This window comes from Hypanus sabinus, chromosome 22 (genome assembly GCF_030144855.1).
Source record: "Hypanus sabinus isolate sHypSab1 chromosome 22, sHypSab1.hap1, whole genome shotgun sequence".
In the NCBI taxonomy this organism is placed as follows: Eukaryota; Metazoa; Chordata; class Chondrichthyes; order Myliobatiformes; family Dasyatidae; genus Hypanus; species Hypanus sabinus.
The window spans coordinates 64,507,011-64,522,831 of NC_082727.1; the positions used below are offsets into that span (position 1 = coordinate 64,507,011).

At 42.3% G+C, this 15,821-nt stretch overlaps 1 protein-coding gene across 1 annotated transcript in view; it reads right to left on the minus strand.

Moving 5' to 3' along the window:
• pdzd8 (PDZ domain containing 8) overlaps positions 1-12,894 on the minus strand; it is a 39,427-nt gene extending 26,533 nt beyond the window's left edge. The window contains exon 1 of the mRNA XM_059948010.1: positions 12,815-12,894. Within this exon, the coding sequence (XP_059803993.1) occupies positions 12,815-12,894 (80 nt within the window). The remainder of the gene's footprint in view (positions 1-12,814) is intronic.
• Positions 12,895-15,821: the final 2,927 nt, after the last annotated feature.

A 15,821-nucleotide genomic window follows, 5' to 3' on the forward strand; every position in this document is an offset into this window, starting at 1 on the left:
TTCAATTAAGTCGTTTTCAATTGGGAATATTAAGGGTGAAAGGCAGTCAACACATTGTAATTGTGCACAAATTGTAATATTTCATAACCATAACCTTAATCAGATGAATTGCATTTGTGGGTCTTTTCAGTGTAAACATAGCAATACATTAAGGCACTGCCCCTCAGGAACCAACCACTAGTTTTGCAATGTTCCCAGTGCAGCACTGATCGTGTAGACTGTCCAGTTTTACACCAAAAGTGTGTTGGAATTACATTACCATCCAGCTGTGCAAAAACATGCTAAAATGCTTTTAAAGGCAAGATTCCTAATATAATGTGATAATTAGTACACAGATAAAACTTTGCTAATATATTTTTAAAGAGTGCCCTTGGACATCAATATTCAGAGAATGGTTGTTAATAAAATAAATGCATTAATTTGGAGGAAGTTTGGTACTAATTTAATACACATTAAGTAATACCTAGAAACTAATTTCATAATGCATTTAAGTTTATCAAAGATTTGAAAGTTGTCTGGAATTAATATTCACCAGTTCAAGGAGCAGTGAAGGATAGGATTAAATTTCCAGACTCTATATTAAAGACAAATTATTTTACGGAAACATGGTACAAAATTACGACAATAATCTGTTTAGAGAACACAGAAGAGTATTTTTAAAACTATGTAAGTTTATAGTTTTGGAGAAAACGAACTACAAAGTGAGAAACAGCTGAATTAAATTCCAGGCCATGAAGGAATTTCTTGAAACTAATAAAACATTTTCTGTTGCTTTTCTTGATTAATTTAACTAACAGAAATATTAAACAATGTTCCATTTCAATGAGGAATATCAAAGAGAGTGAGGCATGTGAACAGTTCTGAATTAAATGCAAGTTGTAAATATGTTTAACTGGATCCAAGGAATTAAATGTATGATCCTTCCCAGTCAAAATTTCAGTATAAATGCAGCAACCATTGAGAAACTTCTGCCTCCCCGCACAATATTCAAATACTATTAACCACATTAGGTGAAGATTGCGCATACGTCCTTAACATAAAAAACTGAGGGTTTTTTTTACCAAAAAAATTATCTGATAAATGATTTCTACAATGGGAGAAGTATAGTTATTAAAAATGTTAATCCATGTACATGTAGGAAGGCTTTGGAAGAAGAAAATTATATATGCACAATATAATTGATTCTAAATGATTGTGCCTTGGTAATTACTTATGTAGGTAAACACATTTTAACCATACATTGCCAGTGATAATAACAGATACAAAAGAGCAAAAGTTTGATCCTGAGAATCAAAAGAAATTAATGTTTCATTAGCACATCAAAAAACCTAGAGTTGCAACTATATCTTTGAAAAATCCTTTCTTGCTGCAGATCTACTCAAAAATACCCTGATTACAAGTGTCAAGAGATTTTAGAATTTTTTTCATAAACTGTAAAAGGTTAGGCTACTGTTTTTTGGCTAACATTCCCCCATTCCTTAAAAGTAATACAACAAGTATCCAATAGACAATGGAAAGGAAATTTACATATTGGCATATTGGTGTAACCCCCTGGGTTGCCTCAGGCTCGCTCAGCTCGTTCTCCTCTAGGGGGAGCAGCCTTCGGCCCGCCAAACTGGGTAATCAGCTGGTGTGGATGCTGTGTGATGTCCCCGCCTCGCCCAAAAACAGACAGTACACCATATGCGATTAAATGAGTACAATTTATAAAGGTTACTATAACTAAGTGATCAATAATGATACAGTATATATGAAGAGAAAAAAATAAAGAAAAGGCGCCAAACTTGTCAAAGTCCAAACCACTTCGTGCACAACCGTTGGAGCTCAATTTATTAAATCTTCTGGCCACCATTCGATCCCCTCCGAACTCCTCGACTCGCAGCTCAGGACCCTCCGAGTGGTCAACCAAGCACATCTAGCTTCAACCACCCTCCTCGGAGTACCTCCTGGCCTCGGACCCCCGCTTGGGGTCCGATCCTCGCCCAGCTTACAGCATTGCGTCCTCTCTCTCGACCCCCTCGCGCCGATCTCCCCAAAAGCCCGCCAACAAAAGCTTACAGACTCAGAAGAAAGAACATTAACCCCCATTTGGTTTCCAAAGGAATACCATTCTCGTTATCAGTAAATTTTAACCCAAACAAGCTTCCAGCACTCTCTCGCAACAAAGGAGCATTCCTGCTTGTTAGCAAAACAAAGAAGCCCTTTTGATTACATACAAAGTAACAAAGAAAAAAGAAGAAACCCCCTTTACACTGGTAATCAGAAATGATCTACAACTTTAAACCCCCAATTTAACCCAAGCCCTATCTACAATGGCCAATTAACCTACCAACTAGTACATCTTTGGACTGTAGGAGGAAACTTGTGCACCCAGAGGAAACCCACCTGAGTACAAACTCCTTACAGACGGCAGTGGGAATTGAACCCAGGTCACTGGTACTGTAAAACATTGTGCTACCATGTTGCCCCACGCTGAGGAGGTATCTCAATGAAAAGGGACCAACAATAAAATAAGGAACAGGGGAAATGAGAAACCAAAGCACCAGTTAAGAAAAAGCATCAATGCAAAATCAAACAACTATGAACTTTATTTATAAAACATCCAAGTCATTTCATAATAATGACACAAAGTCAAATAATAGAATACTAAGATACAATTCATTGACGAAGATGGCTGTGGAGGCCATAAATTTAAAGCAGACGTTGATTGGTTCTTGATTAGTCAGGGTGTGAAAGGTCACAGGGAGAAGGTGGGAGAATGGGGTTGAGAAGGATAATAAATCAGCCATAATGGAATGGCAGAGCTGATTCAATGGAACAAGTGCCCTAACTCTGCTTCTATATCTTCTGGTCTTAAAGGGAAATTTCAGATGATCAAAAACCTAAACAGACCTTAAGGAAATCCTTACAGGTTGTTAAAAGGTGAATATGTTGGTGAAAGAATGATTGCCAATATTCCATCAGTGAAAGATGGGGATACACAAGGGCAACAGAGGATTTCACAGAAAGGGAGGGAAGAGATTATCAGAAAGCAAGTCAGAAAATCTGAAGTAGAATACAAACATTTGCATGATTGGTAGATGAGTAAAATCTGCAAAACTGATTGAGTGGGATTTGAATCAAATTAGAACGCACACAGCAAAGTCTTAGATGACCTTAGAGGTGTTGAACATGAGAAGGAAAACACCTGAGTTTAAGCTAGAGGCGACAATGACATTCACAATGGTTTCAGGATCAGATCAGCTACGGTAGAAATAGAGATGGAATCTGGTAGTCTTGACATGGTTATACAGCTAGAAACTCAGGCAAAAGCAATACCAAGTTTGCAAGTAGAGGAGAGGGATTAAGTCCGTGTTTTAGAGGTAGATCTGAGATGTTGAGAAGGGACAATGATCTTGCTTCATGTATTTACTTTAGATAGTACTAGAATTAGATATCAGACAAGCAGCTTTAATTTAGAGACATGGTGGACTTAACAGAATTGAACAACAGGGTGCTGTCACCATTTCTCAAGAAACTGATATTTTTGTATGACAATACTGAGGCCATCAATGAAGATAACAGATCTGAAGATAGATTCTTGAAGCACATCATGGGCAGTGGTGTAAGAAAATGAAGAGGAGAGTTTGTAGATGATTCTTCAGAACACAACAGGACAGATGAGACATCAAACACACCCAACTGAAGGGATGCACTGAGGATACTATAGACCATAATAAGACCATAAGACATAGGAGTAGAATTAAGCCATAAGGCCCTTTGAGTCTGCTCCCCCATTTAAGGATGGCTGTACTTTTTTTTCCCTCCTCAGCCCAACTCCCTGGCCTTCTCCCCATAACCTTTGATGTCATGTTTAATCAAGAACCAATCAATCTCTGCCTTAAATACACCCAACGACCTGGTCTCCACAGCTGGCTGTGGTACTGAGTTCCACAAATTCACCACCACTCTCTGGCTAAAGAAATCTCTCCATGTCTCTGTTTTAAATGGATGCCCCCCTATCCTAAGGCTGTGCCATCTTGTCCTAGAAAACATAGGAAATAGGTGCAGGAGTAGGCCATTTGGCCCTTTGACCCTGCACCGCCATTCAGTATGATCATGGCTGATCATCCATCTCAGAACCCTGTATTTGCTTTCTCTCCATACCCCCTGATCCCTTTAGCCACAAGGGCCATATCTAACTTCCTCTTAAATATAGACAATGAACCAGCTGTGGCACTGTTTCCTGTGGCAGAGAATTCCACAGATTCACCACTCTCTGTGTGAAGAAGTTTTTCCTCATCTCGGTCCTAAAAGGCTTCCCCGTTATCCTTAAACTGTGATCCCTCGTTCTGGACTTCCCCAACATCGGAAACAATCTTCCTGCATCTAGCCTGTCCAATCCCTTTAGAATTTTATACGTTTCAATAAGATCCCCCCTCAATCTTCTAAATTCCAGAGAGTATAAGCCTAGTCGATCCAGTCTTGCTTCATATGAAAGTCCTGCCATCCCAGGAATCAATCTGGTGAACCTTCTCTGTACTCCCTCTATGGCAAGAATGTCTTTCCTCAGATTAGGGGACCAAAATGCACACAATATTCTAGGTGCGGTGTCACCAAGGCCTTGTACAACTGCAGTAGGACCTCCCTGCTCCTGTACTCAAATCCTTTTGCTATTAATGCCAACATACCATTCGCCTTTTTCACCGCCTGCTGTACCTGCATGCCCACCTTCAATGACTGGTGTACAATGACACCCAGGTCTCGTTGCATCTCCCCTTTTCCTAATCGGCCACCATTCAGATAATAATCTGTTTTCCTGTTCTTGCAACCAAAGTGGATAACCTCACATTTATCCACATTAAATTGCATCTGCCAAGAATTTGCCCACTCACCTAACCTATCCAAGTCACCCTGCATCCTCTTAGCATCCTCTTCACAGCTAACACCGCTGCCCAGCTTCGTATCATCCGCAAACTTGGAGATGCTGCATTTAATTCCCTCATTGAAATCATTAATATATATTGTAAACACTTGGGGTCCCAGCACTGAGCCTTGCGGTACCCCACTAGTCACTGCCTGCCATTCTGAAAAGGTCCCGTTTACTCCCACTCTTTGCTTCCTGTCTGACAAACAATTCTCTATCCACATCAATACTGTACCCCCAATACCTTGTGCTTTAAGTTTGCACACTAATCTTCTGTGTGGGACCTTGTCAAAAGCCTTTTGGAAATCTAAATATACCACATCCACTGGTTCTCCCCTATCCACTCTACTAGTTATATCTTCAAAAAATTCTGTAAGATTCGTCAGACATGATTTTCCTTTCACAAATCCATGCTGACTTTGTCCGATGACTTCACCTCTTTCCAAATGTGCTGTTATCACATCTTTGATAACCGACTCTAGCATTTTCCCCACCACCGATGTCAGACTAACTGGTCTATAATTCCCCGGTTTCTCTCTCCCTCCTTTTTTAAAAAGTGCGGTTACATTAGCCACCCTCCAATCCTCAGGAACTAATCCAGAATCTAAGGAGTTTGAAAAATTATCACTAATGCATCCACTATTTCTTGGGCTACTTCCTTAAGCACTCTGGGATGCAGACCATCTGGCCCTGGGGATTTATCTGCCTTTAATCTCTTCAATTTACCTAACACCACTTCCCTACTAACATGTATTTCCCTCAGTTCCTCCATCTCACCAGACCCTCAGTCCCCTACTATTTCCGGAAGATTATTTATGTCCTCCTTAGTGAAGACAGAACCAAAGTAGTCATTCAATTGGTCTGCCATGTCCTTGTTCCCTGTGATCAATTCACCTTTTTCTGACTGTAAGGGACCTACATTTGTCTTGACCAATCTTTTTCTTTTCACATATCTGTAAAAGCTTTTACAGTCAGTTTTTATGTTCCCTGCCAGCTTTCTCTCATAATCTTTTTTCCCTTTCCTAATTAAGCCCTTTGTCCTCCTCTGCTGGACTCTGAATTTCTCCCAGTCCTCAGGTGTGCCACTTTTTCTGGCTAATTTATATGTTTCTTCTTTGGACTTGATACTATCCCTAATTTCCCTTGTCAGCCACGGGTGCACTACCTTCCCTGGTTTATTCTTTTGCCAAACTGGGATGAACAATTGTTGTAGTTCATCCATGCGATCTTTAAATGCTTGCCATTGTATATCCACCGTCAACCCTTTAAGTATCATTTGCCAGTCTATCTTAGCTAATTCACGTCTCATATCTTCAAAGTTACCCTTCTGTAAGTTCAGAACCTTTGTTTCTGAATTAACTATGTCACTCTCCATCTTAATGAAGAATTCCACCATATTATGGTCACTCTTACCCAATGGGCCTCGCATGACAAGATTGCTAACTAACCCTTCCTCATTGCTCAATACCCAATCTAGAATGGCCTGCTCTCTAGTTGGTTCCTCGACATGTTGGTTCAGAAAACCATCCCGCATACATTCCAAGAAATCCTCTTCCTCAGCATCCTTACCAATTTGGTTCACCCAATCTATATGTAGATTGAAGTCACCCATTATAACTACTGTTCCTTTATTGCACGCATTTCTAATTTTCTGTTTAATGCCATCCCCAACCTCACTACTACTGTTAGGTGGCCTGTACACAACTCCCACCAGCGTTTTCTGCCCATTAGTGTTATGCAGCTCTACCCATATCGATTCCACATACTCCAGGCTAATGTCCTTCCTTTCTATTGTGTTAATCTCCTCTCTAACCAGCAAAGCTACCCCATCTCCTTTTCCTTCCTGTCTATTCCTCCTGAATATTGGATGTTGAGCTCCCATCCTTGGTCACCCTGGAGCCATGTCTCTGTGATCCCAACTATATCATATTCATTAATAACTATCTGTACTTTCAATTCATCCACCTTGTTACGAATGCTCCTAGCATTGACACACAAAGTCTTCAGGCTTGTTTTTACAACACTCTTAGTCCTTATACAATTATGTTGAAAAGTGACCCTTTTTGCTTTTTGCCCTGGATTTGCCTGCCTGCCACTTTTACTCTTCACCTTACTACTTTTTGCTTCTACCCTCATTTTACACCCCTCTGTCTCTCTGCACTTGTTCCCATCTCCCTGCCACATTAGTTTAAAGCCTCCTGAACAACAGTAGCAAATGCTCCCCCTAGGACATTGGTTTCAGTCCAGCCCAGGTGCAGACGATCCTGTTTGTACTGGTCCCACCTCCCCTAGAACTGGTTCCAATGCCCCAGAAATTTGAATCCCTCCCCCTTGCACCATTTTTCAAGCCACGTATTAATCTGAAATATCCTCCTATTTCTACTCTGACTAGCACGTGGCACTGGTAGTAATCCAGAGATTATTACCTTTGTGGTCCTACTTTTTAGTTAATCTCCTATCTCCCTTAATTCACCTTGTAGGACCTCATCCCATTTTTTACCTATATCGTTGGTACCTATGTGCACCACGACCACTGGCTGTTCACCCTCCCACTCCAGAATGTCCTGCAGCCGCTCAGAGACATCCTTGACTCTTGCACCAGGGAGGCAACATACCATCCTGGAGTCTCATTTGCGGCCGCAGAAACGCCTATCTCTTCCCCTTACAATCGAATCCCCTATCACTATAGTTCTCCCACTCCTTTTCCTTCCCTCCTGTGCCGCAGAGCCACCCATGGTGCCATGAACTCGGCTGTTGCTGCCTTCCCCTGATGAGACATCTCCCCCAACAGTATCCAAAACAGTATATCTGTTTAGGAGGGAGATGACCCCAGGGGAGTCCTGCACTACCTGCTTACTGCTACGCTGTCTAGTGGCCACCCCTTCCCTTTCTGCCAGTGTAGCTTTTACCTGCGGTGTGGCCAACTCACTGAACGTGCTATTCACGACTTTCTCAGCATCACGGATGCTCCAGTATGAATCCAATCGCAGCTCCAGACGCTCAATGCGGTCTGCCAGAAGCTGCAGTTGGACACATTTCCTGCACACATAGTTGTCAGGGACACTGGAAGTATCCCTGATTTCCCACATGCTGCAGGATGAATAAACCACGGGGCTGATCTCAGCTGCCATGACCTACCCAATACGTTGCCTCAACTTTTGAAACTTTCTCCTTTTAAAGGAACTTACCCGGCCTTACCTCACTTGGAGTGAAGCTCATCCTCGGCCTCTGCTTGCCGAAGCCTCTCGAGACAAAGCCTTCCTACTCTGTCTCCCTCTACTCTGTCACCCGCTCCATCTAACTGTTTTCTTTAAATACTCCTGCTGCCTCACGGTCCGACTTACACACGCTTGCGCAGTCGTGCCCCCGTTAAACTGCCAAAGAAACTAGACTCTCCCCACAATGGGAAACATCCTTTCCACATCTACTCGGTCTCGGCCTTTCAACATTCAAAAGATTTCAGTAGGATCCCCCCTCATCCTTCTAAATTCCAGTGAGTACAGACCCAGAGCCATCAAACGTTCCTTGTATGAAAACCCTTTCTTTACTGGAATCATCCTTGTGAACCTCCTCTGGACCCTCTCCAATACCAGCACATCTTTTCTCAGCTAAGGGGCTCAAAACTGTTCACATTATTCAAGGTGAGGCCTCACCAGTGCCTTAAAAAGCCTCAGCATCACATCCTTGCTCTTGTATTCTAGACCTCATGAAATGAATGCTAACATGGCATTTGCCTTCCTCACCACTGACTCAACCTGCAAGTTAACCTTCAAGGTGTTCTGCATAAGGACTCCCAAGTCCCTCTGCATCTCAGATTTTTGGATTTTCTCCCCACTTAGAAAACAGTCTGCACATTTATTTCTATTACCAAAGTGCATGCCCATCCTCCTAATCTCTTTAAGTCCTTCTGTGGCCTATCTGTTTCCTCAACACTACCTGCCCCTCCATCAATCTTTCTATCACTGGCAAACTTGATAATAAAGCCATCCATTCCATCATCTAAATCATTTTTATGCAGCTTAAAAAGAACTGGTCCCAATAACGACCCCTGCAGAGCACCTCTAGTCACTGGCAACCAACCAGAAAAGGATCCTTTTATTCCCACTCGCTGCCTCCTACCGATCAGCCAATGCTCTAACCATGTTAGTAACTTTCCTGTAATACCATGGGCTCTTAACTTGGTAAGTAGCCTCATGTGTGGCACCATGTTGAAGGCCTTCTGAAAGTCCAAATTTTCAACATCCACTGCATCCCCTTTATCTAAACTACTTGTAATCTCCTCAAAGATTTCCAACAGGTTTGTCAGGCAGGATTTTCCCTGAAGGAACCCATGCTGACTTTGTACTATCTTGTCCTGTGTCACCAAGTACTCCATAAACTCATCTTCATTCTCATTATGATAAGTAAATGGACAGAGAGCTTGGGAGATGAGGACTGATCATTTATCACTGCCTCTGGAATGCTAATAGGAAGGAATCAAGCAATGAAGTTGAAATTCAAGTTTGAGTTTATTGTCATCAAACCATACATGAATACAGCCAAATGTACCAGGGTTCCTCTGGGCACAAGGCGCAAAACACTGAACCAACAGTCCTACACAACATATAGCACATACAGTTATGATAGCAGAAGAAACATACAGTTACAAAAAATATATGATATAAGAAGTGATAATATAGCCCAAGTCCCTGAGTGTTATGGCCAATAGATAGATGGTACAGGGAAGTTGTCCTGGAGCCATGTGTCTGTAAGAACAAACCCGTAGCAGCCATGGACAACACAATCCAGCTTGCCTACTACTGAGTGAACACTGGAGTGTCACAGTAGTGGAGAACACTAATATGTTGGGAACTGAAATCTGACTTAAGCAATTCAGATACAGAACACAGGAACAGATAACTCAACTGTTGCTGAAAAATTCATGTTACAATTGGAGAGTGAGATTATCTACAGTTTGTTATTGAATATTCATTGAATGCTAACAAGAGTTTTACTGCAGAAAGTGAATCCCAGGGTGTGGAGCTCGCCCACCCCAATCATCGGAACAAGATGAAAGTGTTCAGTTTCAGAATAAAATTTATTCAGATGGCTTCTCTTCAACTGACATTTGATTCACTTCATCCAATGATGAATTTACTCAAAGCCTTAATGCAAAGCTACTGTCCGGAACGATTGGTACTTTAAAACAGTCGTGTACAGAGAGAGCATTGAACAAAGATTAATTAAATAGTCAGGTAGGTAGTTAAAGAGCCAGGAAAAGGTGTAGCATCATGAATTTTGAGGCAGTTTAAAGTCAGGGACCAGAATTGGTTCAAAGACAGAAAGGACCAGTGTTTATGCAAGATGATTTACAGTGTGGAATAGGCCCTTTGAGCTGCACCATCCAGCAACCCCTGATTTAACCCTCGCCTAATCACGGGACAACTTACAATGACCAATTAACCTACTGACCAGTACGTCTTCAAGTGTGGGAGGAAACCAGTGCACCTGTAGAAAACCTACACATTCCACAGAGAGGATGTATAAACTCCTTAGAGGATGGTGGGTTTGAGCTGCCACCTCCTGAGCTGTAATAGTGCTGTGCTATTCGCTGCACTACCTTGGCATTCAAATATCTTCAAATTTATATGAAGATATGTGAATTAACCAAGGCAAAATGAAAACTGGAGAGCTTGTGAAATTCATGGTAACAAAATGATTTAAGTTTAAATGATTGTAATACACACTGAAAGAAAAGGAACAAGTTGCTGTTGAAAGCAAAGACTCCAAGAAAACAGTAGGAGTGGGAGTAGGCCACTTGGCCGATCCAGCCAGCATTATCATTCAATATGGCCATGGCTGCTTTATGCCAATTGCCATTCCTGTGCCAAGTTCTCAACCTTTGAATTTCCCAAATGGATGATCCGACAAAGGTGAGTGGCCACTACTTGCCTCCATAATCAACAGGGATAACAGGACCTTTAGCTTGGGAACTTGCCACACAACAGCAGGTTCCTTCAGCCCGAGAAATCATTCTCAAAACATACCTAGTCAGAGAACTTCCCATCTAAAACTCCTTAGCCACAGCCTGAAAAACTGCTAAGCTTTTTCAGTTCTATATACCATGGACTACTTGGGAACAAGACCACAAATGATATCCATCACAAAATCTGCCAATGATATTTACAAGATGACTAGTATTAATAGATGCCACTGAAATACGTTTAGTCCCAAAGAGCAACAAAGATATTTCATAAACACAAGAGATTCTGCAGATGCTGGAAATCGAGAGCAAACACACAAAATGCTGGAGGAACTCAGCAGGAATAAAGAGCTGACAGTTTGGGCTGAGAGCTGTAATAAAAACGTAATGCCACATGTCATTACAATGGCCTCTAAAGAACCACATTCATTTTTAAATATTCCGGAGTACTGAAAGGGGACAGCCTGCCCCAATGCTCAAGTATCAGTCTTTTCTGGCGTTAATTTATTTATTTAGAAAAATGGCGCAGCTCAAAATGGCGCAGCTCAAAATGGCGCAGCTCAAAGGGCTGTAAATCATCTTGCATAAACACTGGTCCCTTCTGGCCCTTTGAGCCACAGCAGCCAGCAACCCTGATCATGGGGCAATTTACAACAACTAACCTGCTGACCTGTACGCCTCTGGACTGAGGGAGGAGACCGGAGCACCCGGCAAAAATGCACATATTCCACAGGGAGAACGTACAGAGATGGCGTCAGAATTGAATTCCAAACTCCGATGGCCCTGGTTGTAATAGCATCGCGTTAACTGCTCACTACTACGGAGCCTGTGTTTGTCCTGGAAACGTATTTTGTAGTGACATTAACTATATATTAACAACTATCAAAACTTGCAAGAGACAGAAACTTTTACTGTTTTTGTTTTTGCCCTTAACTGTGCACCAACTTAATCCAAAGGTCAAGAAAGTGTTACTGGCAAATTGCCACAATAGCTGGTGGCAACATGAACAACCATTTTCTTCCACTGAAGAAAAAGCTTTATGGATTAGATTAGTGGGGAATTGAAACTAAAGTGAGACAGAAAGGTATAATTAGCTTCAAGTTATTACTATTCTTTTGGAGATTGCTAGTGATGTGGAACAATTAATTGAGAGCTGCAAGATTTTCCCTTTAAGAAATACAAGGAATCCCTTTGCACATCAGAATAGATATTGATCAAATGAGAGTTTTAATCCAGGTTTAGCACCTAATGTTGAAAATGGTTAATTTTATTCTAACAAGCAAAATAAAAACTACAAATGGCCCAATGTTTACTATTAGACAGTTTCAAAAGAATGCATCATGATAAAACATTTACTTTGTTTACTTTGAGATTATTTCTTTATAAAGACAGTTATTTATAACAATGTTAGCATCGATCGATAGCAAATGGGATAATTCTCCACTACTAGGCTTTGAATAAATATTAATCTTGGATAATTTTGATTGTTAACACAAAAAAATGCATTTCACTGTTTTAATGTACATGTGATAAATAAATTTGAATCCTGAATTTTACATTTTGTAAAGATAATGCCATATAAAACATTAATCAAATTTTGAAGAAATTTTGTGCTCATTATAATGAGAGATACATAGGCAGAGGGGTATGGATAATTTCCAGTATTATAATCACATTATGAACATTGATTTCTCTAAATTTGGGTAATTTCCCCAACCCTTTCTCCTTCTCATTTTTCCATTCCCTATTCTGGCTACCCTTTTGTCTCTTTGCTTCTTTTCACTGGCTATCGCCTTCCTCCGGTACTCTCCTCCACTCTCCTCTCCTATCAGATTGCCTCTTCAGCCCTGTACCTTTTCCACTGGAGCTTCATCCCTCCTCCCACACCCACTTACTGTTCCCCTCAGCAATCACCTTCTATTTTGCCCTCCTTCCCCTCGCCTCACCTTCTTCCTTTCCAGTCCTGATACAGGTTCTCAAACCAAAATGTCAACTGCTTATTCGCTTCCATAGTTGCTGCCATCATCATTACGTGCAGTGTCCTCTGATGCAGGTGTTCATGGTCTCATGACTATTATTGTTCTTAGCAAATTTTTCTACAGAAGTGATTTTCCATTGCCTGCAAAAATGCTATCCCTTTCTCTCAATTCCTCCGCCTTCGACGCATCTGCTCTCAGGATGAGGCCTTTCATTCTAGGACAAAGGAGATGTCTTCCTTTTTTAAAGGAAGGGGCTTCCCTTCGTCCACTATCAACTCTGCCCTCCACCGCATCTCCCGTATTTTATGCACCTCTGCCCTCACCCCATCCCCCCGCCAGCCCACCAGGGATAGAATCCCCCTGGTCCTCACCTATCACCCTACCAGCCTACAGATCCAATGTATAATCCTCCATAACTTCCGGCACCTCCTACGTGATCCCACCACCAGACACATCTTCCCCTCCCCCCACTCTTGGCTTTCCACAGGGATCGCTCCCTACGCGACTCCCTTGTCCATTCATCCCCCCCATCCCTCTCCACCGACCTCCCTCCAGGCACTTATCCCTGCAAACAGAAGAAGTGCTACACCTGCCCCCACACTTCTTCCCTCACCACCATCCTAGGCCCCAGACAGTCCTTTCAGGTGAGGCACCACTTCACCTGCGAGTCAACTGGGGTGATGTACTGTATCCGGTGCTCCCGATGTGGCCAATTATACATTGGGGAGACCCGCCGCAGACTGGGAGACCGTTTTGCCGAACACCGGCGCTCAGTCCTCCAGCAGTGGTGGGATCTCCCTGTGGCCACACACTTCAATTCCACAGACCACTCCCACTCCAACATGTCTGTCCATGGCCTCCTCTATCATCAAGATGAGGCCACACGCAGGTTGATGGATCAACACCTTATCTCCCGCCTAGGTAGCCTCCTACCTGCCAGCATGAACGTTCAACTCACAGACCTCCATTGATACCCCCTCATCCCATCCCTATCTATAATTTTAGTCTGGATCTCTTTCTCTCTCTTTTCCCCCCCTCACTATGATCTCCCCCAGCTCTACCTTCCTTTCTCTTTTATTTCCCATAATTCTCCACCTTCCCCCAGCCCATTTCCCTTCAGCTTATCACTTCCCAGCTCTCTACTTCATCCCTCCCCCCACTTCTTATCAACCCTCGACCATCCCATGTTACTTCACTCCTGATGAAGGGTTTCGGCCCTTCCACTGCCTTATGCTGGGCAGTGTCTTTACAACCATTGTCAATACTCTTCAGAGATTGCCTAGTGCCAGTGGTCTCATCAGCAGGACTTGCGCTATGCGCCAGTTGCTCATACTATTCCCATGCTTCACATGACCCTGATCGGGGGGCTAAGTAGGTGCTATTTGTGAGCTGTAGGCTAGCGGAGGAAAGGAGCACCCTACACTTCCTTTGTATCCCTACCTCACCACCCCCTATATAAAAAATCCTCTTGGAAAAAAAGTAGGCACAGTCACTGCAATTAGACATCATTTGGAAGGTGTAATATATTTGGACTTCCTTTAAAAAAAAATTAGTCACACTTTCATCCATCTTTCGATCTTTAGAAAAGGGAACCAATTTATTGCTAGTTGAGCAGGATTGGTATGTATTATGATGCACATTTATGAAAGTAAAGAGCATGGAAGCCAATTCACAGGTTAATGGGCAACTACATGGAATTGGAGGATTGTCTTCTAAGTAAAGGTTAGATGGACTGGACTGTATTCACTGGAGCCAAAAAGACTGAAAGGTCATTTTATTGAAACTTGTAATGTCCTGATGGGGTACTGAGAGAGTGGATGTGAAGAGGATGGTTTGTTGTGGGAGAATCTAAAACAGCGGGGGTGGGATCACCATTTAAAAATAAGTGGTCACCTGGTTGAAACAGATGCAAATTTTTTTCATCCCAGGCACCATGAGCTTTTGGAAGTCTGAAGAAAAAAGTCTCTGAATATATTGTTTTGAGAAGCTTGTATAAAAGATTCATGGATAAGAGGAGTTATGGTGACCATCAGAGCAGTCCTGATCTTAATAAATGGCAGAGGAAGCTTGAGAGGGACTGGCTTCTATGAATTGTGATACAATTAATTCAGATTAATGACTCAGATTTACGCAGACACAAACCCTCTTACATCAAAGTAATGTGGCTTAAGATATTTATTTATTTATTTTTAGAGATACAGCATTGACTAGGCTCTTCGAGCCACGTCACCTTGCAACCCCCAATCTCATTCTAGCCTAATCAGAGGGCAATTGACAGTGACCAAATAACCGGTTCGTCTTTGGACTGCGTGAGGAAACCAGAGCACCCGGAGAAAACCTACATGGACCAGTTCAGACTCCTTACAGATAATGTCAGAACTGAACTTCAAACTCAATGTCCCGAGCTGCAATAGTGCTGTGTTCACTGCTATGATACTGTGGCAGTTTCCCAGCTACACTCCATCTCAACATTATCTTACAACAGCAGCCAGCTCCATACATACACTAATGACACTCAGTTGTACCACACCGACACCTCTATGAACTACATGCATGATCCCATACCTCATTGTCTAAACTAGGGGTTCCCAACCTTTTTATGCCATTAAACAAAGGGTCTGTGGACCCCAGATTGGGATCACCAGCTTGGCAAGCTTATATAACAGAAAAATAGAAAAATCTTTCCAAGAAATAGATAGGAAAGACTGAATCCACTCTCTGTGATTCCTATGTCAACCCCTTTTCCCTAACCACTGTCTCCATCGCTCTCTGCAGCACTCGTCTGAAACTGAGAAATGCAGAAATGAGAAACTGAGCTGGAGACTAAGGACAATGCAATTGGCCAAAATTACCCATTTCCAACTCCACAATAGAGCCCTCTCCTGCTCTGTATTAGCTGAACTGCTGCAGAAACCATCGTCTATGACTTTACCCTTTCTAAACGTGATGATAGCAACGAGCCTGGCTTGCCTCC